General features: G+C 39.2%; 1 protein-coding gene across 2 annotated transcripts in view; it reads right to left on the bottom strand.

Annotated features, from left to right (window-relative positions):
• mybpc3 (myosin binding protein C3) overlaps positions 1–25,277 on the bottom strand; it is a 39,253-nt gene extending 13,976 nt beyond the window's left edge. The window contains exons 1-22 of one of the 2 annotated variants that reach the window (XM_074615942.1): positions 25,123–25,277; positions 19,786–20,055; positions 16,760–16,912; positions 16,177–16,254; positions 15,761–15,909; positions 15,104–15,221; positions 14,971–15,019; positions 11,382–11,441; positions 10,478–10,504; positions 8,844–9,007; positions 8,615–8,747; positions 8,181–8,305; positions 7,987–8,092; positions 6,658–6,824; positions 3,847–4,012; positions 3,651–3,757; positions 3,508–3,537; positions 2,917–3,056; positions 2,393–2,464; positions 992–1,151; positions 666–770; positions 377–565 (exon numbers count right to left, since the gene is read on the bottom strand). In XM_074615942.1, coding sequence (XP_074472043.1) covers positions 377–565; positions 666–770; positions 992–1,151; positions 2,393–2,464; positions 2,917–3,056; positions 3,508–3,537; positions 3,651–3,757; positions 3,847–4,012; positions 6,658–6,824; positions 7,987–8,092; positions 8,181–8,305; positions 8,615–8,747; positions 8,844–9,007; positions 10,478–10,504; positions 11,382–11,441; positions 14,971–15,019; positions 15,104–15,221; positions 15,761–15,909; positions 16,177–16,254; positions 16,760–16,912; positions 19,786–20,055; positions 25,123–25,147 — 2,593 coding nt within the window. In that variant the 5' untranslated portion in view covers positions 25,148–25,277. The remainder of the gene's footprint in view (positions 1–376; positions 566–665; positions 771–991; positions 1,152–2,392; positions 2,465–2,916; positions 3,057–3,507; positions 3,538–3,650; positions 3,758–3,846; positions 4,013–6,657; positions 6,825–7,986; positions 8,093–8,180; positions 8,306–8,614; positions 8,748–8,843; positions 9,008–10,477; positions 10,505–11,381; positions 11,442–14,970; positions 15,020–15,103; positions 15,222–15,760; positions 15,910–16,176; positions 16,255–16,759; positions 16,913–19,785; positions 20,056–25,122) is intronic. The other variant, XM_074615950.1, reaches the window with a different exon arrangement.

Here is a 25,277-nt window from a genome sequence, read left to right on the forward strand (position 1 = left end):
AATTACAACAAACGTACAGCAATCATGACCCCGTCCTGTCATGACCACAAATCAACCAGGCCCCATGACCAGAGTGAAACCTTAGACTGAGCAAGACAGGCATGACACAACCCTGGAGTCATCACACGTCTACTTTATCACCGTGTACCATCACTCATCCAGATAAATCATCATCTTCAGGATACTGTAGGGGGGCGAGTACAAAAATTCATCTTCTTTTTCATTTAATCTTCTGATAAATGCATGATCTCTATTATGGAACAGTTTCAACTATAAACAGCTCCTTTCACTGAATACACAGTGGAGCAAACGTCTGTAAATTATTCATTATTCCTACAGTGTAGGAGCTGGTATAAACCTGTTGGTAAAGACTCACCGACTGGCACGAAGGGCTGTGAGGCCGGACTGTGACGAGACATGCCGATGCCGTTGACAGCATAGACTCGCATCTCGTACTCCATTCCTTCAATCATCCGCTTGGCTTCGTAGGTTGTTTTAGGATAAGGGTCAAAGTTCAGTCTCATCCACCTAAAGCTCTTCTTCTTCTTTCTCTCCACCACGTAGCCTGAGAATTAAAATGTTGTCGTTATCGACTAGGCTTCTCAGAACAATAAAGGTTGTTCAAAATAATTTGAACAAATGAAACATTTTTATATGTTTTTTACCAATAATTGGCTGTCCACCATCAAACAGAGGGGGATCCCACTCCACCACACAGGAGTCCTCTCCCACGCTGAGGATTCTGGGAACCTGGGGAGGATCTGGAACATCTGGGGGGAGAACATGGCTCATGTGTTCAGAAAAACAAAAATGTATATTTACACGTACAGGTGATGAACTGATTGTCCAAACAGATTTACGGTGGTTAAATAAACTCCATTTCACATCTAATATTTGTAGCTTGATGACTATGTGTGTGGTAATTGGCAGCGTTAAGGCTTTCGTCTACACAGTGATGATAATGACTGCTCTCATTCAAATTAAAGCTTACCAACAACTTTCACATTGATATCTGCGGTGTCCTCCCCAGCGGGGTTTCGGACCACAACAGAGTAGATTCCCTCGTCCTGCCTCTCGGTCCCCTCGATGGTGAAGACGCAGTGTCCCTTGGTGGTTTCAACATGGACCCTACCGTCTCTGTCTGTGACGACCTACAGCACACAACGACAGTTACTTTAAACTGATCGATAGCTCTGCTGCTCATTCTGTAGGTAAAGACGCTTTTACAGTACATGTAGTACATTAACATCATGCCACATTTGGAGAGATGATTTTCCATCCCAAAGTTCTTTGAAGTATTTGATCAAATCATGCTTTTTCAAAGCCAACAACACATATTGATTTGAACACACAACTCAAGATGTCACCATGCAAATGCAGGACCAGCGTCTGAAATGACAGTTTCATTATTTGCTCAAACGGGGAATTGTGTGTCCATGTACTGATTTCTTGTCGTTTGGAAAAAAACATTGTTATCATTATACATATTGATCTGTTTGACAGTAACTCGTCACTTACTGTAGTCTCGCATGGCCAGAGACCTGTTATCTCCACAGTGCTGTGTGAGCGCAAAAGAAAGGTGTCTCCACACATTATCATTCTGGTATAGGGGGGAAAAAAGCTCTGCCTTGTTTGTATTTCTTTAAATCAATCACAATGGTCTTGAGCGGCACTATAAGCACAGGATGCAGAGAAGGTGCCCTTGCAAAATAGAGCAGAAACCATCCCAAAAATATAATGTAACTTAGCACAACTTCAGAATATTTATCATGTTTCTTTATTTGATGATATAATTATGTATTTCATTACGTGATCCATTTTATAAAGTTGCCATAGTAAACATACTTACTGCCCGGTTTCCTCTGACCTGTGTCTGTCTGTAGGAAGATTCAGAACATGCTCTTACCTTACTGACATGGACGGATACTGACCACATGCAGTTTCTTTTTGCCATGCTCTTAATGCTATGTAAAACTGAGACATGAAAGCAAAACATGCATGATAGCCACTAGAGAAGCATGTATTTGTCTGCATCTGTTTGTCGTTGTTACTGCTGCAGCCTGTTCTTTCTCCGCGGTTGTAAAGCAGTTAATCAATATGACACACAACCTGTTCAGTCAAGTAGCTGCACGATCAATTCTTTCGTGTCTTGAACTCAAGTGGTAACACAGGTGCAAGTTTACATAGAGTGAAACACACAAAGACTATGACTTCTCCACTGGCTACACTACAGATGAGCCTGTTTACTTTGGTGTCAAGAACAAAGAGTTGGTAAGCTCATTGTCAAAAGACACACATGGGTAAAAGTTGAAAAACATTGCTGTCGACATACTGACTTGGATTTCAGACTTCTACAAACATGCATGTGTTCATACGGGACATGCACACTTACTTCCCCATCCTTCAGGGTCCAAGAGGATGCCGGCACTCCGTTCTCTTCTCCGTCAGGTTTTACAGTACTAGCCTACATTTGAGCAGAGCAAAGCGGTAAAAGCCGAAGAGAACAGAGAGGCCACGTAAACCTCTCTTTCTCCTCAACTCAAAGAAACAGCTCGCAGGTTGGCATCAATGAATGAAGCTGTTAGTAGCATTGCATCTATTCAGCTTGGTTAAAACATCTTAGTATCCCAGCCACATTTATTAGCAGAGAGGTATGCCTATGTTATCATAACATCAGTGTCTATATAGTGCCAGTTGTAAATAGAGTGTAATCTCCTCAGCTTGTTTTATATCAGAACTGCACTATGTGTTTTTTAAATATGCCGATATGTTTCTGAATTTTACACTGCAGTATTAGGAAGGCTTTCAAGTATACTTTTGATAGTGAATGAGGCTTTGCGTTCTCAGCGAGCCTCAGATTTTAGGCCGTATACCTACTGTGCTCTGGACAGACACAAGTCTATTTGTCTGTTTTACCTTCTCTGCTTTGGTCCAGACCACTGTGGGAGCAGGGTCTCCAGTGATGGGGACATCCAGACGCAGTTTGTTGCCAGCCACCACCACGATGGTTGTGTCGGAAGTGCGACCCATACAGTCCAGGTGGATCTTAGGAGGATCTTATAGAGGGAGAGAGAGAAATGGCTAAAATGAACAGACCATGCATTTCATCTGGTTTACTACAATAGTAGAGGAACTAAGGCTCCCAAAAGTTGAGATACCCGAGGTGGAATAAATTACAACCATGTTTTTTCTTAAATCAAATATGTCCTGTTTTTTAAATGGATGATTGTATGAAAATATTTTACTGCAAAGCTAGTTTTTTTGGTTGATATTTGGATCCTCCCCAAAACCCAAATTTAGGCTTCTCCAAAAGGAACAGCGTATGCCTTATAACATGCATCTCTTTTTAATCTAATCATGATCAGAAAATCATGAAATTTGGACTGGATGTTTCGCAGACAGTTATTGCATACAATAAAGCATATATTTCATGAAACCCTTTGTCTATCTTTGGAATGTATACACTCAAACACATCAATTATGTGCAGAAATTGAATAAAAACCTACCTTGGCGCGGCACATAATCAATCTTCACCTCTAAGAAAACAAGAAAAAGAGAGCATGAGAAATTGTTTAAAGTAATATTTAGCACATGAAACGATGAGTGATGTTAATTTTAAAAAGTGTAAAAACAAAAGCATCAGTATTACCCAGGAAATTGAGTTTAGCAGAAAGGTTGAAAGCGTGGCCATCTGGCACAAACGTGTAGTCTCCCTCGTCCTCTGGTTTGACCTCATCAATAGTCAGTTTGTGGTTCCTAAGAAGGTCAAAAATGTTTCAGTTCAGCTCATGGTGTCATGGGATATCAGCAGCATATTAATGCAAGTGTAACGCATGTGTCCTTACCTGCCAATATGTGTGATATTTATTCTGGCATCGGCCTTGACTTCTACACCGTTCTTGTACCAGGTCCCCCTCACGGTCTCATCAGACACCTCACACTTAAACACCGCCTGATCCTTCGCCTTCACCGTGAGGTCTGCAATGCTCTGGTAGACCTCCAGGTCTTTCTCTACAGAAAAAAACACAAGCTCAGACTTCAGATAACAGAAACGATATCGAGGCCTTCAGACTTCAGAGGAAGTGCTACTGTATGAGATCAGATGATAATGTGTGATGATAATATGATAAAAGAAATTAGATGCAGATATTGTTTGTGAGGATAATATGGTAATAATATGTTCGAGCGTGGGTTTTGTGTGTTGTATCTTAGCAACAGGCACAAGGAGAGTAGTTAATTGGATTTAGGGTAGACAAGTGTGATATGTGATATGAAGACCAGATGCAGGAGCTTCAGGCTATTACTGTATATCACAAGAAACAATGTACATGGGCGTTACTGAAGTTATCCCAAAGAAATTGTTATTAAGGCGAAATAACTCACACCACGCTCCTTATAAAGGTTACAGGAGTTTCACATCAGCTCGCTACCAGGGACGGCAAAAAAGGTGGGAATGGCACTATAATGGGAGTTCTGCTGTGGACTGAGGTGTTGGACACACACACACATATATGTATATCACACATACACATATGTATATATATATATACAAAAGTGAAAGTATATATATTCAATATAAATTATAGCTTCTACAAGAAAAAGGTCAAATTATAACCAAACATTGATGGCTGTCATGTGATGTTTTTCTGGGGTGGGTTGGGGGTTCATAATGAATACCTTTGCTCTGTGAGCTAATGGTACTAAGATGAAATGGTTTTAAAAAAGCGGGTGAAACTAGCTGGGGTTTATATTTTGCCTACGTCCATGAACGGATGAGTTTGAACCGTCCCCATCCATCACTTTTAGATCACCTGTGGATTGAAATTAAGCATATTTATCCACTTTAAACCTTCACATGCAACACATGCCACGTCTGAAATACACTAAAAACCATCACATTATTGAAAAAACATCAAAGTGTGGCTACTGTCTAATAATCAGACTTACAAACTTCGGAGGGCCCCAGTGCAGATCTTTCATCAGCATCACCAGGCTGTTGTGACTTGGCACTAGAGACAAATCTATCATCTAGTAATAAAACATACTTTAAAACCACAACTTACTCTTTATATAAAATGAAGACTTGATTTTTTTTTACTCTCATGGAATATCTTCCCCGAGAATATTGCTGCAACTGTTAACGGAGTATCATGAAAGTGTAGCATTACGAGTCTCAACATAGTGTTTGGTATTTTTTTGTTATAAATAGGGCTGTCAATCAATTAATATATTTGATCGCGATTAATTGTCCATGATTAATCATGATTAGTCGCAAATTAATCGCACATTTTTTATCTGTTCAAAATGTACCTTAAAGGGAGATTTGTCAAGTGTTTAATACTCTCATCAACATGGGAGTGGTGAAATATGTTGCTTTATGCTAATATATGTGTATATTTATTATTGGAAATCAATTAACAACACAAAACAATGACAATGATGTTGTCCAGAAACCCTCACAGGTACTGCATTTAGCATAAAAGAATATGCTCAAATCATAAAATGACAAACTGAAGCCCAAGACTCGTGGGTACCCATAGAACCCATTTTCATTCACATATCTTGCGGTCTGAGGTCAAGGGACTCTTTTGAAAATGACCATGACTGTTTTTCCTCACCAAAGGTTAGCGTAAGTTTGGAGCGTTATTTAACCTCCTTCACGACAAGCTAGTATGACATGGTTGGTACCAATGGACCAATTGACCTCCGAAAGATCAATTGCATTATGCCCTTGTCCCCTTAAAGAAATAAGTGGCGTTAAAACAATTGTGCGTTAATTATCCCGTTAACCTTGACAGCCCTAGTTATAAACTGTTGAGATTTCAGGCGTTACTTTGCCTGATTACACACGGTGATACTGTAACATCTATTAAAATGCCATCTAATGAAAAAGTGCAGCCCGTTCTCATTCCCAGGGGGTCAAATACCAACGTTTTGTCACGGCCCTCAGCATGTGAAACTGATGCACAAGGCACCCTTTAGCGTGTTTATGAGAGGCACCGGGCTATCAAGTAACTACAATGTAAACCACTCCGTTGCGACAGTAAACGCTCAGAGAAAGTGGTCCGCACATGTGGTGACGTAGTGTAAAGGGTGAGGAGGGTGGGAAGGGAGGTGGATGGGTCCAACAAGGCTTTTAACCGCTATTCGTGTCTCGTGCTATAAGTTTAATTTTCACTTTACAAATGTAGTAATTTTAAGCCTAACCATGACGTTTTTTCCTAAACCTAAGCAAGTGCTTTTGTTTGCATTCACAACGTTAACCTCGACTTTACTGCGACTGTAAAGTGACGCAGAGGGGTCTGACAAAGTGTCGGTATGTGACGAGTTGGAATGAGAACGTGTTGAACAGTGTGTCAATAAATCAACACAACAAAACAGCAACACAGAAAAAAACGACCAGAGAGAGAAACAGGGTCACTTGTTCCCTTCAGGTGAAATACAGTCTACATCTTCTAACTTTAGCTGGCATGTGGACTTCTTACAATAACCTTGGCAGAAAATTCGGGCAAATGGAAAGCGCCACTACAGCCCAAATATAGACAGCATGCCAGGAGTGGTGTGACTACTGGTAGGGTATGAGAATGTACACTTGGAGCGTATGTCACTGACAAAAGTGTCTCATACTGTACTCAGCACACATGATTGACACTCACCCTGCACCATGAGTTCAGCCATCGACTCGCTGCCATTCGTTTTAACCTTGTAGTGGCCGCAGTCTTCTTTCGTGGCTTCATTAATGATCAGGATGTGTTTGCAGCCATCTTTCTTGAAGCGATACTTGAAAGACTCGTCTCTTGTCAATTCCACGCCGTCTTTCTCCCTGCACAGAAATTCCCACAGCAACCACATATGATTTTGATTAATATTCCTGATTAAAAGTAACATAATTAAACTTCTTTGTAAGAGTCTTTAAGAGCTGTTTAACACTTTTATTTTGGAGCTTTCAACCACATCTCACGTTGTTGTGATCTCCCGCCCATACAATAAGTGACCACTTGTTTTTCATGAGACAGAAAGTCCACTTTCAGGTCTTGTGATGACGACTAAATTAGCTCCATTTGCTGAATGAAGACAGTGAGATTTGGTTGAAAGCTCAGAAAACCAGTAAATGGACCTTTGAGCTGAGCCAACAAAATGTCAAAGAAATGACAAGAAACATAATTTGAATACCCTTGAGAAGTACTTAAAGGTAAAGGTTAGTACATCACATGTATCACTGATACTGTCCATAGATTTTTGTCAATTTTAAATTGTGACACTTTTTACCTTTTGCGATGTTAAATTTATGTTTCACTATTAATCATTTGACTTCTGGGAAAAAAACAACAACAATGAATAACAGGTGTTTTTGCTTGTAAAAAGAAAGCTGCCAATGGAACAAGTGAAAATCTCTCTTGGTAAGACTTGAACTTGAACTTCAGTTTAAGCGTCTCGCTCAAGGACACTTTGAAATGCTTACAGGAGGAGCCGGAGATTGGACCGCCAAACTCGTGATTAAAGGACGACCCGATCTAACCCCTGAACCACAGCCGCCCCCCCACTCTTTAGCCTCTGTTGTTATTATTATACTTATTTTGAACTTTTTGGGACTCACATAAAGCCCATAAGCATTTGCAGTAACTTTCTCATCCAGATAAAGGTCACATGGGACACACGGTACTAAAATGCTGATGTGACCTTTTCATTGAGGTGATAATTTACAGCTTGCAGTCTGTCACAGAGACAGTCTGTCTGTGGACATGACAAACTCAAATGCCATCTGCTGGGTGTCTAAGAGATGAACCCTGTGTAAGACTGACTGAAATGTTGCTTTGAATCCAAAGAAAGGTTTAATTCACCTGCCAACATCTGTTTATCAATCCAACCATAGCTCACTGGTTTTGTATCTTAGTGTTTTTTAGTGTGTCAGCAACAACACAACAGCATGGAAATGTAACTCCTTAAAGAGAGTTGATTTGTGAGCGTAAAAAAGAATATCTAACCATTTAACGTTGGCTCCTTCCTCTGAAACTTCACACTCTAACTCCACCCGCTCGCCCTTCATGACCATCTGATCCTCCAGATTCTTCTCAATCAGGACAGGAGGCTCTGCAGAAAACAGAGAAGAATGAGAGGTTGAACTGCGACTCTTAATCTTGCAAATTTATGTTGTGAATTTCCTCGAAACCTTAGATACCTTTAACAAAGAGCTCAGTGGTGCATTTCTCCTCTCCTACCACGCAGCAATATGCTGCATCATCTGCCAGGGAGCAATGGCTGATGGTGAGGTAGCGCATGTTGCCGACGCTCTCATAGATGTACCTTTACAAAGAAGATTGTTACACTTCGTAAATACGTTTTTAAGGATATAACTTGAGAACATGAAGTTGATGAAATGGCAAACATGTTGGGGAAAGAGCTGATGTACAGTTTTTTATTTGTTCTTGGGCACTTACTTGCTAGTGATGTGATGAAAGATGGAGTTCATACATATATTGATGAAAGCAGAGGCAGAGGAAAAAAAAGAGAGAGAAAAGGTTCACTAACATAATCAAGGATTGCTACTGTATTTGTTGAATGATGTTTATGGAGTTGAGATGAATAGTTTCCATCTCCTCTCTAAATTCTAACCTTCCAGATGGTTTAATTTCTTGTCCGTTCTTCAGCCATTTCACCTCAACATCTGGATTGGCAACCTCAATGGCCAGTTTTATTTTATGTCCCTTTGTCACTTGGTAAGCAGGATCCAACTTTTTGAGGAAAGCTAAATTTCAGAGAAGGTAGACACACAGTGATCAAGTTAAAATTAGGTCTAATACTTTCTTTTTTCTGTCAGAATTACTATGAACTCTGCACAAACCTGCACTTTTCTTCTGTTCAGCCTTCATCTTCTTCAGTCTCTTGAGCATGCCTCTCAGGTCGGTGATGCCGTGCTGAAACGCAATCTTCTCATACTCTGAAGAAGGAGCGTGGTTGAGGATATCCCACACATCCTTGTCCGGCTCTGCGTTCACTTGCACGTTTCTAAAGCACGTAAACCAACCAGAGAGGGGGATGTTAACATCAGTTATTACCACAGAGTCTGAAATTTACATTATGAATATAGACTGAAAGAAGTAGCTTTAAACACAGGTACAGTAATACTAACATGATAGTAATACCTCAGTAAACTATTACTACTTATGATTACTTACTTTATTTACTAACTCACTATTAACTATACAAGTAACGGATGATTAGTCAACTTCATACATTGTTTACTAATTTATATCATATAAAATGGTGTAATAAAGATGTTAACAAGTGTTTTTCTATAAAAAATTATAATTTCTTGAAAAAAGTTTTAAACAGAAAATAACAAAAAACATCAATATCAAATCCAATCAATAATACAGTATGCTTGGATTAAGATTAAGATTCATGTATGTTTAAAGCCCCTTGTTAATAATTGCTAATAATTGTGATATATTTGCTAAAACGATTAACGCCTAAATTTGACTAGCGAGTATAATCCCTTTTTAGTGTAAAATAGAAATAGATACAGAAAAACATGAAATAAAAACGAATGAAAGCTAGTGATGGCTGCACTGTCCTCCCCTTCCTCCTCCTCATCTCTCCCTCTCACTAGTCTGTGTGTCTTTACCTCACCTGTCCACTAGGTGCCCTCAGCAACGAGCAGCCATGTGCCTGCAGCCTCCTTCCTCCCAAGTGTTCAAGTCTGTTTCTTTGTGTTCATGTTTTGTTGTTGCTTATTTGTTGCTGATATTTTGCTCGCTGCAAGTTGCTGGCTCTTATTCTGACTTACTAAGTGAGTTAAATGCGGTTTACAATTATTGTGAGCTCCTTGTTGCACATAGATAACAAAACAATATTAATATGTTTTAACTGACAGATACAATAGTTAAAGCTGAAGTAGGCGAGATTGGAGCAAATATAATTTAAAAAAGTTATTTTTATAAAACGGTTGCTATATCCTGACAGTAGTACATGAAACAGGTAACCTGAAAAAAAATCATGTGCCTCTGTGTCCTCTGGTGCTCCTAATGGCATCTGCATGATTTCACAGACCGGAGGAAAACAAGCAGTAAGAGCTGATCTGAGGTCTGCTGTCCATCTGCTGTCTATGAGAACCGGTTGTCAATCACTCGTGAACTCCGACCAAACGGTCAAACTAGGCCGCGCTGGTCAAATATGAATCAATATTATGTTACGTTAATGCCTATTTCTCGCCTCTGCAGGAGTCTAGTTATCTCTCAGAACACAGGTTATTATGGAATTTTTGCCCAATGATGTAAAAAATAAACTGCCTACTGCTGCTTTAACTAATACTATTTGGGGTACAACATACTTTTAACAATTATGAAATAATACAGTACAATGTTAACTGTTTTTTAATGTAGTAAATACATGTTAAATAACTAAATCCTGACAGATGAATGCATGCACAACAAAGTGTTCCTGCGACACTCAGACAGCATGTCAGCAGTTTCTTACCGATTTGTGGGTTTTAAGAAACTGCTGCTCATTCAAATGAAGAACCCAAGAGGCAAATATGTCAAAACAAACCAGACACGTTAAGCAGTTCAACAAGAACAGCATCAGCATATTAGAAATATGCCTTTAAAACAAATTACATGTTATAATGGTTAAACTGCAGGGAAGCAAGCATGCACAAATTAGGACTAAATAATGTCATTCTTTGTTTGGAGTTTGACATGGTGTCCAATTTTCTTGTGCAGAGGGGACAGTATCTTGTGATGGTGTGTGATGTACCGAAGTGATTTTTGATGTGTTGGGAAGGTGACTTGTGTATCTAAGACTGCAAAGTGTGGAGGGGAGAGAAAAACAGTAAAAACTCTGATTGGTACTAAAGAAGTGTTGCTTTGTGAGTTATTGTAGTATGAGTGAGAAGGCAAAGAAGAAGAGTGCAATATTAGTGATCACAGGATTAATCTGGATTGGGATGAGGGTGATAAAAAAACTGAGATAAGATAGGATGACTAGATTTTCAGGAGTATGAATATAATGGGAAATCAAGCTTAATTGCTGCAGGTATACATATTTCAATATGGACGTACATTGTATTTTCACTGGCAGAGGAATTAAATTATTTGAAGAAGCTTTTGTAAACTCAAAATGATGCCAAATCTCATTTTCAAATTCAAATGCTGGGACAATGGGCACATCATGTCACCCTAACTTATCATTGAAGGTAAATGTTATTAGGTGATCATTCCAACTTTTAGTTTTCAAATGCAGAAGTAGCTTACTCTCTGAAGATGCAGGACAATCCAGAAAGAATAAGAGAGAGAGAGACAGAAATACATTATAAAACGTGAGGGAAATAATACATATACAATAATACTATACAACATGTCACTGTTTTGTATTTGCTCACCTCTTTTTTAATAAGGTACTGAAGTCCAGCTCTCCCGAGTCTTCCTTTCCATCTGCACTACTGCAGAAACATCAGCCACCAGCAGCAAAACATCAACATCAACAGCACAATATGCCTCTCGATTGCTCAAAAGAAAAGATAAAATGTCAATACTCCAATACTACAGACATGGTTTGTTTTAAAGAAAACAAATCACATGTGTTGGCTTTTATACATTATGAATCATTTCCTGTGTACTCATGCTCCAATATGCAAGTGTAGAGAGATACTGAATGGTTCTGTACAATGCAAATATTCAAATACTCAAATTAATTAAAAAATACATTGGATTGGACAGATTCATTCTTGAGAGGGAAAAAAAACGAGTGCATTGATGGAAAAAGAAGTGCATGTACAGGCAGATGTTTTGCTGGAGAGACAGGTGTTGCCATGTTTAAACAATATTTGGCACTTTGGGAAATACACATATTTATCTGTACCACTCTTATGTTTGTGTGTTAACTGTGGAACCTGAGCTGAGAGTCCATCAGCTTAGCAAAGAGACTGGAAGCAGGTGAAACAGCTAGCCTGGCTGGCTCTCTCGAAAGATAAAAAATCTGCCTACCAGGACCTCTAATGAACACCATAAACAGACTTTATTTTAAACCATATCTGCATAAAGCAGTAGGCTAACCTCCATTCTGTAATACAATCATACCCCCAGTGATCACGTTATAACAATATAAGTGATCACGTTATAACATGAAACGTTTCACGTTACTACAAGATAAATAGTATATTGTTATAACAAGAAAAGTTTATTGTTATAACGTGATAAGTGTGTATGTCGTAATAACGTGAAAACATCTTGTAATAACAATAAACTTTTCACATTATAACGTGATAGCCTACTGATCCGTTTTTTTTTTCTGGCGTAGCAGCAATACACCTCCGTAGTTAACGTCCGTTTGTAGGTTATATCGCTTAATAATTAGTGTACTGTAGCACATTAAACAGCCCAACGTATCCTCATACAACAGTTTGTATATCTTACGAAAACTTATTTTGTTATTTTTCATACGTTTTCCAACAAATGTCCAGCAACATGTGCAATCAGCGCGCCTGCACAAGCCGCTGCAGTGTTTAGGCAACAAAACTTGGTTAATGTTTAAGAAAAGATCATGGTTTAGGTTAAAATAACTACGAAGTGCCGTGACTTAAATATGTAAGTAACATGACAAATAAGTCAACGCTGACTTCTGGTTTCACACGGGACACGAACAGCGATCTTCTGTGTGAACGTCTGATTTTTAGACCCACCCATCCACCCCGAACTCCTCCCTACGCAGACTTTATCACTCTTTATACTACGTCACCTGTCCTCACTCACGATTACGTGGATTACATATGAATAGACTATGGGTTATATACGAATTATAGTGCATTACTTTTCGTAGGTATACTGTAGCTACAAACAGCGTTTGAGAACAGCCTGAGCAGCGTCGGTCCGATGTCACCAGCCAGTGACAGGAAAAGGAGCATTTTAGATATAAGACCTTTTTTTCCTTTTAATAATAATAAAAATAGCTTATTTTATTGGCATTTTCATCCTTATTGGAGAGTATACAATGAAGAGGCAGGCGGTAAACAAGGGGAAAGAGAGAAAAAGGGGTATGACATCCAACAAATGATGTGGTTATGTGCTGTGCACCTTTACAACCATCACACTACCGGGACACCTGATAACTACCCAGGCTAGTTGTTTAACCTTGCTTCCAGTCTTGCTACGCTAAGTTAATCGCCTCCTGGCTCTAGTTTCACACATTGAGTGGTCTCAATCCTCCAATCCAATTCATATTTCCCAAAATGTCCAATGATTCCCTTAAGCCATGAGCAGCAGCAGTCATCCAAACAAAGAACAATACAAAACACTCAAGGTTAAAGAAAACAACGGTCTGCTCAACTCTATCAGTGGGATGAAAGATAAAGACAAGGGCATAGATTCGACTGTGTGCTCCTGCCTCTGATCCGACAGCAGGATTAGAAGCTGAGTCTCTGGTTTATGTGGTGAAGTTACAACACACCATAGCTGCACTTCCTCTATGTGGAAACCCTGTGGAAGAGCTCATTTACTGAAAAGCCTGTGTGTCTTAGCACATCCTGCCTTTTCAGTACGATCAAACCACCGTCAAAGCTCACTCTGCCGGGTAGCTGTTTGTGCAGCTGGCTCTGCTGTTTTGATCGAGACCCAGGAGGAGATCAGAGAGAGCTGATGGCTGCAACCAGCGCATGTTACTCAATAGTTTAATAACCAAATCTCAACGCATCAAGATCTGCCGGAGTCAAAGGTTAACACAATGACAGCTACTATAGGTAGCCTATACGTCCAGGATTTTCAATTTGAGTCCTCTAAGCTCTCTCATGGTCTCCGTTCTGTCATCGTTCTCTCAAAATTCAGCCGATTGAAGGCTGCACCATCCACAACACTGGTTCTGTTTGACTTGATTCAGAGAAGAAACAGGCCACAGGAGACAGACTGATCCTGGTCCTGGTTTCTCTGTCTTTTAACAATCAGAATCCTCAGAGTTAGAACACGAGCCCCCATTGTTGCAACAAACCCCCTTTACTACCTTGATTGTGTTCCACTTTTCTTCTTACCGGCTTCGTTCCTAATAGGTTAGCATTTCAACAGTTACTTCTTACACAAAATATGGTGATAAAATCTAACCTAGTGTTAATTGAGTGTGACAAAACTAATGGTTACAGTTTTGCTCCTGATCAACTTTGTTATATGCACAAACATATGCAAGAAAAAGTTCTTCAGTGGCTATTTACATGTATATGTCTTTTTGACATTTAAATAGCTATTGATGTCCTAAAAGATGCAAGTTTCCAAAACTCCAGCTCATGAATAGCAGAAAATGGATAATTTTGCCGCTATGTTTCAATTGTTTGTTTTTTTAAAAAAAAAGAAAAACTTAATTTCCAATCAATTTAAGATTGGCAGATATTAAAAAACAACTGATAGAGCACTGCAGTAGAATAAAGTATAATTTTCATATTTTCATATACTCTTCATATAAATTCATAGTTCCTAATCAGTCATTAGCATACTTGATGCATAATTGTATCAATGTATATAAGTTTTTTTTTCATATTGTTACTAAAAATTGTGTGGTGTTTTTATCAAAACAAAACACTTTGGATCGTAAAACTTTAAATATGAGTAAATATGAACTATTTTCAGTTTTTAAACATAGTTTTAAAATCAGTTAAAAGCAGAATAGAAGCTGAAACACTATTTAAGGCATATTTTTAAACTGATAGCATGAATCAACACTCGTAATATAAAATCATTATTAGTTAAAAGTGAATTTTTGTTCGTAACTGATCAAGCATTTCACGTATAAGGGTTTGCTTAAGACCTGTAAGAAAAAGAAAGACAGGTTGACTTTTATCGCTGTGTGACACTATTGATGAAATTTGTCCGGGACCAACAACCAAACCCTTCATGTGAAACTAATATAGAAAAAAGGACACTAATCCATCAACAATTTTAATGTGACCAAATGTATTTGATGTTTTAGTGACAAAAACTTATAAAACTTACGTGCGCCTAAAAGCTGCTCTGATGTCAAAACCTTCAGGAGCACAAGCCTCTGAAATACCAGAGAATCGTGTTAATGACTGAAACGATGATATTAGAAACAACATTAATGAGTGCCACAAACTAACAGACTCACCATGGATAGACAAGTCAAAATTACAGCTGTCAAACTTGTCCCTGGATGCAACCTCACATCTGTAAGCTCCAGCAAAGTTTGCCTTGGCTGCGATGACTTGCATCTCAAACGTGTAGACCTGCAACCACATGCATGAGGAGAGATGTGAGAGGGATTACACAACACAGTGAGGCTAACCTCTTTGATTCAAAACCTCGTTGTTCATATGTTTCATATGTCTAACGTTAGTAGTCAGTTTCAGATTTGGGAATCATCGAGTGTGCCACTGACTTTCCCTGCTTACTTTCCTTTGTTTCTCTGTCTTGTTCTGAATGTCTGAGATGAAATTTGTAGTGGTAACGTGTCTTCCTGTCTCCCCTTAACATTACCTCTAAGGTAGCGTGCCTGCGGTTCATCATGTTATCAGGATGAGTGACTGAGGCAAGAGCTTGCAAAACTGAGGGTGAGAAGTGCAAGACTTGCAAAACCCCTTTGTTGCCTCAAAGTAAAATGTTACATATTGCAGTTTTTAACTAACTCTAATAACAAAATACATATCATGGACAGTTACTCAAGGGCTCTTTAAACAACACAATATGATCACACTTATGTGTCTCAAGACATCAATATATGATGTTCCTGTTTTAGTGCCTGCAGCATTAGTCTACACTACAGTACCTTACTGCTGCGGTCATACGTCTCCTTTAGCTGCAGGTGTTTTCCACACTTGCTGGCGAGGTCCATCCACTTCCCTTTGAACCATTTGATGGTGGGTTTCTTCAGCAACGACTCAGCATTCACTTTAGCCACAAACGTAATGTTTTCACCTGCACAGGAGATGAATTTGTCATGTGGTTTTACACTTTATCCTTCAGATTCTGATATCCAATGCAGCATGCATGTCATGTAATACATGTCTATGCATACAAACATCCAAATATTGTATCACTTGGATCTAGGACATACGTATTGGTTTGGCAAATAAAAAAACTGTTTATTGCACAAAATATGACACCAACCACTAATCATGCAACTTCTGCAAGGGATAATTGACACATATTTTAGATTATATTCCTGTATTTGAACCCACTCACCTACAGTGACCTCCCCAGTCTTGGGTTTCTCTGTGAAGAGTCCAGTCAGGTCCTGTCTGGTGTCCGGAGGCTGTCCGTCTGAAAAAAAACAACAGGTTCAGAGCAGAATACCACAACATGAAGACGAAGGATCAAAATAAAACAATATTTGATTCAAATGCACTTTAGAAATCAGAGCAGGGAATGAAAAAGATCTTCATTCAGTAGACTGAAGCAGAATATTTCAAGTTACTGTATTTTGAATGAGTTGTTTATTTTTGTTATTGGGGATGAATATAAACACAGAAACCTTCCATTTGAAGTTGTATTATTTTCAATATTATTCAAGGTAATAAACTGGGTGTATGACACTTAAATAAAAGTGTTCAAACTCATTTAAAGGTATATTATGTAACAGTTGTCGGCTACTGTTTGTAAACACATGGCACTCCAAGCCCAACGCCTTGTGTGTAAACATGTCCTGTAATGTACATTTAGGTGGTATATCAAACAGACTGTGCTGATTTTTTGTCACGTTTGACATTTTCAGGATTTTTTTTTTAGAATTGGACATTTTGGGAAATATGAAGAAGGAGATACTCACCCTCAACTGGAGGAGCATCCTGTGCTGGGGCAGCGGTCTGGTCCTCTGTGGGTGCTGCTGCAGGCGGAGCCTGTTCTGGTTCAACACCGGACTCCCCGGGTGCATTAGCAGGAGCTTCAACTGGAGCCTCAACTGGAGCCTCAACTGGAGCTTCTGTTTTACCACAGATATAATAAATCACATGTCAGAGGTACAATGAAAAATATTGGATCTGTACACTGTACCCATATTAACAAGTAATCAGCTTCAAAACGGCAAATGACCAATCTGCCAGACTTAATTTATATTTGTCTAGAAAATGTGTGCAATTTTTACCTCCGTCAAGGCCAAGGGCCTTGGAAGGAGGTATTGTTTTCACCGGCGTTGGTTTGTTTGTTTGTCTGTCTGTTTGTCCTTCTGTTTGCAGGATTACTCCAAAAGTTTGCGATACATTTGAATGAAATCTTTTGGAGGGGTGGGGTGTAGCACAATGAACATCCATTCGATTTTGGAGGCGATCCGGATCATGATCCAGATTCAGGAATTCTTTTAAGAATTCCGATCAGCCTGAGCATTAAGCCCACAGGGTCTAACACATGTGCAGTGTAGCTGATGACGCGTTGATGACGCATGACCACGCCTTCTTCCTCCTTCCTCGAGCAGAAAGATACGTGTGTGAATGTGTGGCGAGAGTCCGAGGTGCGGGAGATGCTGGCCGTCCGCGGTGAGAAAGAAAAAAACGGTAGATGACGGGATGAGAGACAACGTAGTGTAACGTTATACAGACATAACAAGGCTGCTGAATGAGAGAGGCATCAGCCGATACCTTACACGGAAACACACCGTGTTAATAATAAGCCGACCACCTCACGGTACCGCCAGCTGTGAGCTGTGATCTGTTTTTAAAGTCACGCACCTTCGCGGAGGTTTGCGCTCTCCGGGTGCCATTCTAGTTATGAAATATATTTCTTTGAAACTTTGAGGAAGGACTTAACACACAATCAGTCAAATTTATACATTTATACAATTGAATCTATTTGATATTCTTTTAAGCACTGCTTTGTCAGAGTGAAAATATTCTCTGGTTAACATTTATCGCCTAAATATTTCTTATGTCTCTTATCATGTTTGAATGGCTGAACGATTTTCCATGTGTTATCAGCTGCCTCTCATGCCTATCCTGAGCACCAGTCAAGTGGTGGTTACTCATGAGGAAATAATGTGCTGGTGTGAGGGTCAAGGTCTCCGTGCAGACAGAGGGAGGGTGGCTATGATATGAGCCACAGACAGCTGTGGGACGTCTCTTGTAGCCCACTGGGCCCATTAGTCTGCTGCCTTTCTTCAGGATTTGTTTCCACCTTATCAAATCCAAACAAACGACCTCAGCGGGTCACACTGACAGACTAATGGCACCAACGTCGCTCTGTGACACACTTAGCACACAGTCAGTGCAGCATACGGAAAAATGCTCTATAAATGTGATAAAGTGCTGAACAAAATGATTAAGTCAGTGATTGCAAATGTCACATTTTAGTAAAATTGCATGTCTGTATAGTAGGCTAAATATGAAGCTACAACCAGGAGACAATTAGCTTAGCATAAAGACTGGAAGCAGGGGGGAAACAGCTAGCCTGGCTCAGTCCAACGCTAACGACATCCACCTACCAGCACCTCTAAAGTGCATGAATCATGTTATATCAAGTTTTCTTGCTGACAGTTTTACTTCCGCATCGTGCAGCCCAACTCACATGCCTGTTTATTGGTGCCTTCAAATGAAACTCGTGAGCTGGTGTTTACAACATGGGAAGTCGTGTACACAATATGCTTGGTGTTCAAGTGATGAGTCATGAGAACACCGCTGCTAAGCAACTGCAATATTAACGTTACTATCGGCGTCAGAGCCACAGAGGCTAACAATTTAGCAAGCAGGTAACCTAATGCAGTAAATGCAAAGACATAATGACAGAGGAAAAAGATGAGGCTGTTAAGGATTATCAACATTTACCTCAGACTTATTATAAAATTTCAAAGGAAAACAATATATGACTAAAATAACAATATATTCACTTATTGTGCACCGAAAAATTAACTTCCATGGCCTCCGCCATTTCTGGCAACGTCAACAAACACGTCACAACTCGTGAACTCTGAGCTTTCCACTTACGAGGTGGTGAATACCACAAGAGGGGGGCGTTCATATGGACTCCTCTCATGAATATGGTCAACATGACCCCATTTGAAGGCACCAAATGTTTGTCCTGCTGGCCCGTATACTTTACATTGGTATGAACTCATGCACATAAAAAAATGCATTGCAAACATTCATAACACATGGAGAAAAAAATTACGTAGTTTGCAGTAGGGGGTGTCTTGTCAACAGCTTTACATGATGGTGAAAATGCTTTTGGGGAGTTTGCAGTACCGTGAGTGGCCTCTAGGGTAAATTGGCACCATGGCTGAGTGGCACGCCGTATCCAGCTCTCTTAATACATGTCTCGGACTATAACAGTGACTTTGGTGGAGTCTCTGCTGGTTGTGACGACAAGCCGTTTTACACTTCGATATAACATACTAATCAGTGAGCTTTAGAGGTGCTGGTAGGTGGATTTTGTCACCTTTGGACAGAGCCAGGCTAGCTGTTTCCCCTTTCTTTCTGTCTTTATGCTAAGCTAAGCTAACCGTCTGCTGGCTTCACCCTTACATTAAACAAACAAATATATCAGCGGTGTCAATCTTCTCATCTGACTCTGCAAGAAAGCTAATAAGAGTATTTCCCAAAATGTCAAACTATTCCTTTAAGAGCAAACACTTGGTAAGGATAGACCACACAAAGCTGTTTCAGAGACTTGTCATTGAGCAGCTGTCAGTGTGCAGAATGTGAGTTCATGTGCAGAAACATTAAGTGCATGCAGTGCATCAAGTATTTACTGCCTCAGTGGGTTTCTGCATTGAGTGCTATATTTTGCTTTGAGCTCTGCGAGGCCGTAGCCTGCAGGTGAACACGCAGAGACCTCAAACGCACAGCTGCAAGCATCAAAGTCTCCCACCTGGCTTTGGTGAAACTTTCAGGTCAAACTTGACCTTTGACCCCCCAGCAATCACTCCATAGACGTTGGAATCTTCCTTGGTAATGGCTTTTATAGCGAGGGAGTGCTTCTTTCCGTCGGCGGTGATCACGTACTTGTCGCCACTGGCAATGTCCTTTAAGTTGCACTGCCATTTTACTTTAGCATCAGGCTTCTCTGTCTCTGCTTCAAAGACCACAGAGGACCCCTCCTCTGCCTCCTGAGACTTTGGCTTCTTGGCAAATGCTGAAACTGAAGAGAGAGGGTGGGTTCAAAATAAAAAAGTAAATCTTCTGAAGTGTCAGTTAGACTTAGTTTGAACTTGTCTGCTGTAAGGGTGTAATCAAATCAAATAAAACACCCAAAATACTGTTTGTGATGTTTTTTTTTGTTAATGGAAGCTAATTTTGGATGTTTCCGTCCCTTCAAAAACAAATGTCATGCCTGAAGAAAGAACACATATACTGTAACAAACTGCAGATAAACAGAGAGAAAAGGAGAGAGAGAGAGAGAGAGAGAGAGAGAGAGAGAGACGGAGGGTAGAGGGGGTGGGGGGGATGGGCTATTCATATTTTAGCAAAAACAAAAAGAAGAAGAAAGCTTATGAGCTGAAAAAGTACAGTCTTGTACAGTCTGCAGCACACTGGGTGGGGCTAGCTGAAAACCAATGAATTTGCCTTTTCCCAGTCCACTGCATGTCTCAAAGCACCAACATCTGGCTTTATAATAAGTCTTATTTGTGCAGTCTTGGTATTCTCTTACATAGTTTCTGTACTTACAAGAGAATACTGAATTCTGAAGCATGCAGTTTGGGCTTCATTTGGGAAGACATGAATGTCTTGTAAATATTACTTGAGCGAGGGATAGCAAATAGTTCAAAAGAACAGAAGTTAAAAGGATGGAAAACCTACAAGGTTATTCAACATAAACACAAACACAAACTTATCGACGCTCAATCTATTATCTTCCTACTGCTGCTGTGACTTCAGTTTCCCTCTGTGGAATCAACAAAGTTTATTTTGTTTTCTCTAATTATAAAAATGAATTTAAGAAATGTAATTTCTCTATTTTAGAGATTTGGTCTTGAAATAATTAACTTGTAAATTAAAATGATAAACTAGTTTTATACCAGTGTAGCATACATTTATATATACTGGTAAATGGCAAAAATGAGCTTTTAATTGTGATAAAATTACAAAAATATTGACTTAAAGAACACAGTGGTTAGGATGGCACACATACCATCAGGTGAATTAAAGTTCATTGTTTTTTGGATTGTGGCATTGAGCGGAACTAAACTGAACAAAAGTCTGATGAAAATGAACCCAACAGAGATACATCTGGAACATCCATAACAAACTGAACATCAGCACACAATTACAAAACTGTCTAAACATATCAGTAACAGTAACATGCATGAAAAATCAATATACGGTGTCTATGGTCAATCTATGAATAGGGAGTTTTACACTCATTGTGTAAAACACCAGCTGTTGCGTTTCCTGCTGTGCTGCGAGGCCTTTTTCTCTTTTGAAAAGTTATAAAACACGCATAGCAGTGACATTCTCCAACACTTTTCATCTTTAAAAAGGACCTAAAAATAGTGATTGTAACTGACAGGCCTGAGTGCAGACATGTGTCTAACAGTAACACCATGTGTTTGGAATCATGAAACGTATGTCGGCGTAATTCAGATGCATATTGTTTCCAGGTCCCGAACAGCTAAACGTACAGAACAAAAAACACTCCATGTGTTGCAAGATGACCTTATGAGTTTATATATAGGATGCATATGTACTGGACTAATAAACCAGGCTGGCAGGCTTCAGCTGCAACAGGGGCGCAGGTATCATAGTCGAGGGATTAACTGGACTCTATTTTTGAGACTCTGGAGGCGCAGAATGAATGATGTGCCCTCAGTCTGTCTGCAGCCGGCCATCTCTACCATTATGACACCTCTTGCCATGCTGTCAATCAGACATGCTGCCTGCTTTACCTTTCACACCATTATCGCATTTACAGGAAAAAGGACTCTCCTAATTCCAGTTAAAATAAAATGAAGTAGTAAATTACGGCTCACTCCAAGGAAATATCTAGCTGGTATACTTTCAACAACTTTGTTTAGAAACAAAACAAAATGTGTTGGTTTATTGTAGTAGTATGTAGTTTATTGTAGTCATGAAATTAACATGTTGGACAGAACAGATGTCTAATTGGAGTCTGTTGATTTGTGTCTCTTTGATTGTCTAAATACAAGATACTGTTGAGATGACAAGTTGTAACGAGCTGGCAATCAGAAAGCATCCCAATTCTTTATTAATTTATTATCAAAAGTGACCTTTTTACAATTTTTAATGTTGATACCTAACAAGGTTAACACTGATATTATTATTTTAGGGATGGCTTATTTATGCACACTTTATGATCTGGCCTTGTATTTTTCCATGGAAACCAACTGTTGTTTTGTTGCTTTGTTGATGATATTTAACCCGCTGTTCACTTTAACTTGTACAGCACTGTTTTTAAACGTGCTGTATAAATAAACTTGACTTGACCTATGAAATGGTTGACACTAATACCCGCAAAAGTAAAACAAAGTCTGACCTTTTTATGACTTACTGTAGTTTTCATCATTTTTTTTTCAATTTATTTAATTGTATTATTTATTCATGTTTATTTTTTTTATTTTTATTTTATCTAAATATAATCATTTATTAGTGAATCATTTTGTTAAAGTTACCCTGCAGTATTTTTTACCATTAGTGGTGCTACGGGTCAGTGGGTCCCCATTTTGTTTATATAATGCAAGAATGAAAGCCCCTTTGACTAAAATGTGTCTCAAACCTGCAGTAACTGATTTTTTGGCTACTTGGGGGCAGCGGAAACAAGTTGTGGATACAACATTGACATATCATCGCCTTTTAAATTGATATGGTGAACAAACAAGTTGCTTATTTTCACATCCAGCAGTTACAGCGCAACACTATAATTTATTTTGAGTCGTGTTTGTGGCCAACTGATGAATGTAAGTCCAATTTTAACTCTCTTTTAGCTCTTTCTTTGGGCTCCTGAGGGAAATATATGTCTCTTAAGCTGCTGAACACTCCACTGTGTTCACCAGCTAGTCGCTAACTGTGCCTGTCTGCTGTTTGGTGCTGAGCAGGTCATGTACAGTGGGTTTTTAGAGCTTTTTCACTGAAAACAGCTTCCTGCTGCAGCTGAAAACGACGCTATGAGAGCCGTGAGAATGAATCTGCGGGTTGGAGAGCTAAACAACGAGGTTGAACTCACTGAGCCGAGGGGAGCTGCAGATTCAGGTGGTAATTCTCTGTGGGTTCATTACATTGTCATATGATACACTGTTATTTTAAAAATATTAATTAAAGATCCTTTAATATAAATATTTTTTACTTTAAAGTTTATTGCAATACTTCAAAACACTGAAAAGCATCATGTTTCTTGCAGTGTTGATAATTAATTAATAAATAATGTTACAGGCGTAAGACAATCATAACTGTTATTGTACTGAACAAATCCATGGCACTAAAAGTCTTAGCACACACAAGCTGGCCATTTGGGCTGCAATGTGTCATCTGATATGTGAGATGTCTTGCCTTTCACTCCAGCAACAACCATCCATTCCAACCTACTGTAAGAGAGGAAGACAAAAAAAAACTGGGGAAACTCATTTGTCAAGTTGGAATCCTGTCTGGCATTTTTGGATCAGTGGTGCATTTTGTGAATGCAGTGATGCTGGACATGTGGCAGTGTCCATTTCACATCACACAATGTTTCCACCTGCATCATGTGACGCGTAACTGAGTTCCTGACACGGCCAAAAGGGGCTTAGAGAAACTATCATACCACTGGAAAACACTTTGACCTAAGGATGGATAATTGCATGTGATTTTGGCAACTGGCTGTGAACAGCTTGTTCCAAGCTTCTTTATTACGCCCTTGAATTTGAATTGTTGGAAGCATAAACAGTTATTTTACCTGATCTACTGCATTTTTATGATGTTCACTACTATCTGCAGGACATTTTATCCACCACCCAATTTCAGTTTTGTCTGAGCAGCCGTCAATCACTCACAAACTCCGATCAAACGGTCAAACTAGGCAGCGCTGATCAAATATTAATCAATATTCTGTTACTCTAATGCCTATTTCTCTCTTCAAATGTTTTCAGAAACATCTTGTAGTGTACTGTTTAGCTGTAAAATGAGAAGGTTTGTGACCCGGCAGCCACGTTGAGATCAGTTGAGGAAATACCAAGCACCACCCACCAGCTGGAGCACAGCCAATAGGAACGCTCAATAGGAACACTCTCTCTGAAACGACCTGTGATTGGTCAAAATCTCCCGTCATGGGCAAAACATTTTAAAGCCTGAAAACAGATGAATAATCTGAAAGGTTATTATGGAATTTTTGCCCAAAGATCAAATATATATGTTGAAAAATATACTGTCTAATGCCACTTTAAGTAAGTAGCCGTGTAATAAGCGGGATAATGTACAGCAAGTCGGTTATTGTTGTGAAATAAATCCCTTCATCGCCCTGTCAAGGTTAATTCCACAACAATGACCCGCTGGCTGTACATTATCCCTTACATATATAGCAAAAATATTGTAAAATTTCATAATATGTATAAAGTTACTTATCAACACATCTATAATTGTCCTACTGCTGCCGTGACTTGAGTTTCCTTGTGTGGAATCAATAAAGTTTATTTTATTTATCTTGTTATACAAATAGTTAATAGTTTCCATTTTACAGATTTTATTGTCTGAAAATAATTAACCTGTAAATTTGAGTATATGCTACTAGTGTTATACATATATTTCATATATAATGGTAAATAGCAAAAATCAGCTTTCAATTGTGACAAAATGACAAAAATAGTGACTTAAAGAACACTGTGGTTACACGATTAAACTGCATGATACAAACTTCCATTTTCTTTAAGTGAAATGTAATTTCACATGATTCTGCAAACAGTACATCACAGTTTGGAGTATGTGTTGTGGTTTTTAGTTGCTTAAGAGGGGTGTGGCCCAACACAGCAGAATATTTTCTCACACATAATGTAATATCACCTCGTTAGTTTGTGTAAAATATACCACTAGATATTCAGTTGCAGCATGTTGATGAATTCACAATTCATACAACAGGTCATATAGACTTTTTTTAGACAATTTGTTTGACAACAGGATTACGCTAATATCAAAAAAAAGTTTTTAGACAATGTGCTGTAAGTTGTTCCGTTCTCATGAAACATTATGACAAAATGTTCAAAAGTAGCTGAATGAGCCCACATACCTGCTTTTTTGACTGGCTCTGGCATCCTGAATGATCTCCTCTCCTCCACAATGTGACTCACCGTTCCTAAACAGTCTGCTGTCTATCTCGACCCCGTGCCTTTAATAGTGGCGCTGCTGCCAAAAAGCCCCCCCTTCCCTCCTTTCATGAACCAT

This window comes from Sebastes fasciatus, chromosome 2 (assembly GCF_043250625.1).
Source record: "Sebastes fasciatus isolate fSebFas1 chromosome 2, fSebFas1.pri, whole genome shotgun sequence".
In the NCBI taxonomy this organism is placed as follows: domain Eukaryota; kingdom Metazoa; phylum Chordata; class Actinopteri; order Perciformes; family Sebastidae; genus Sebastes; species Sebastes fasciatus.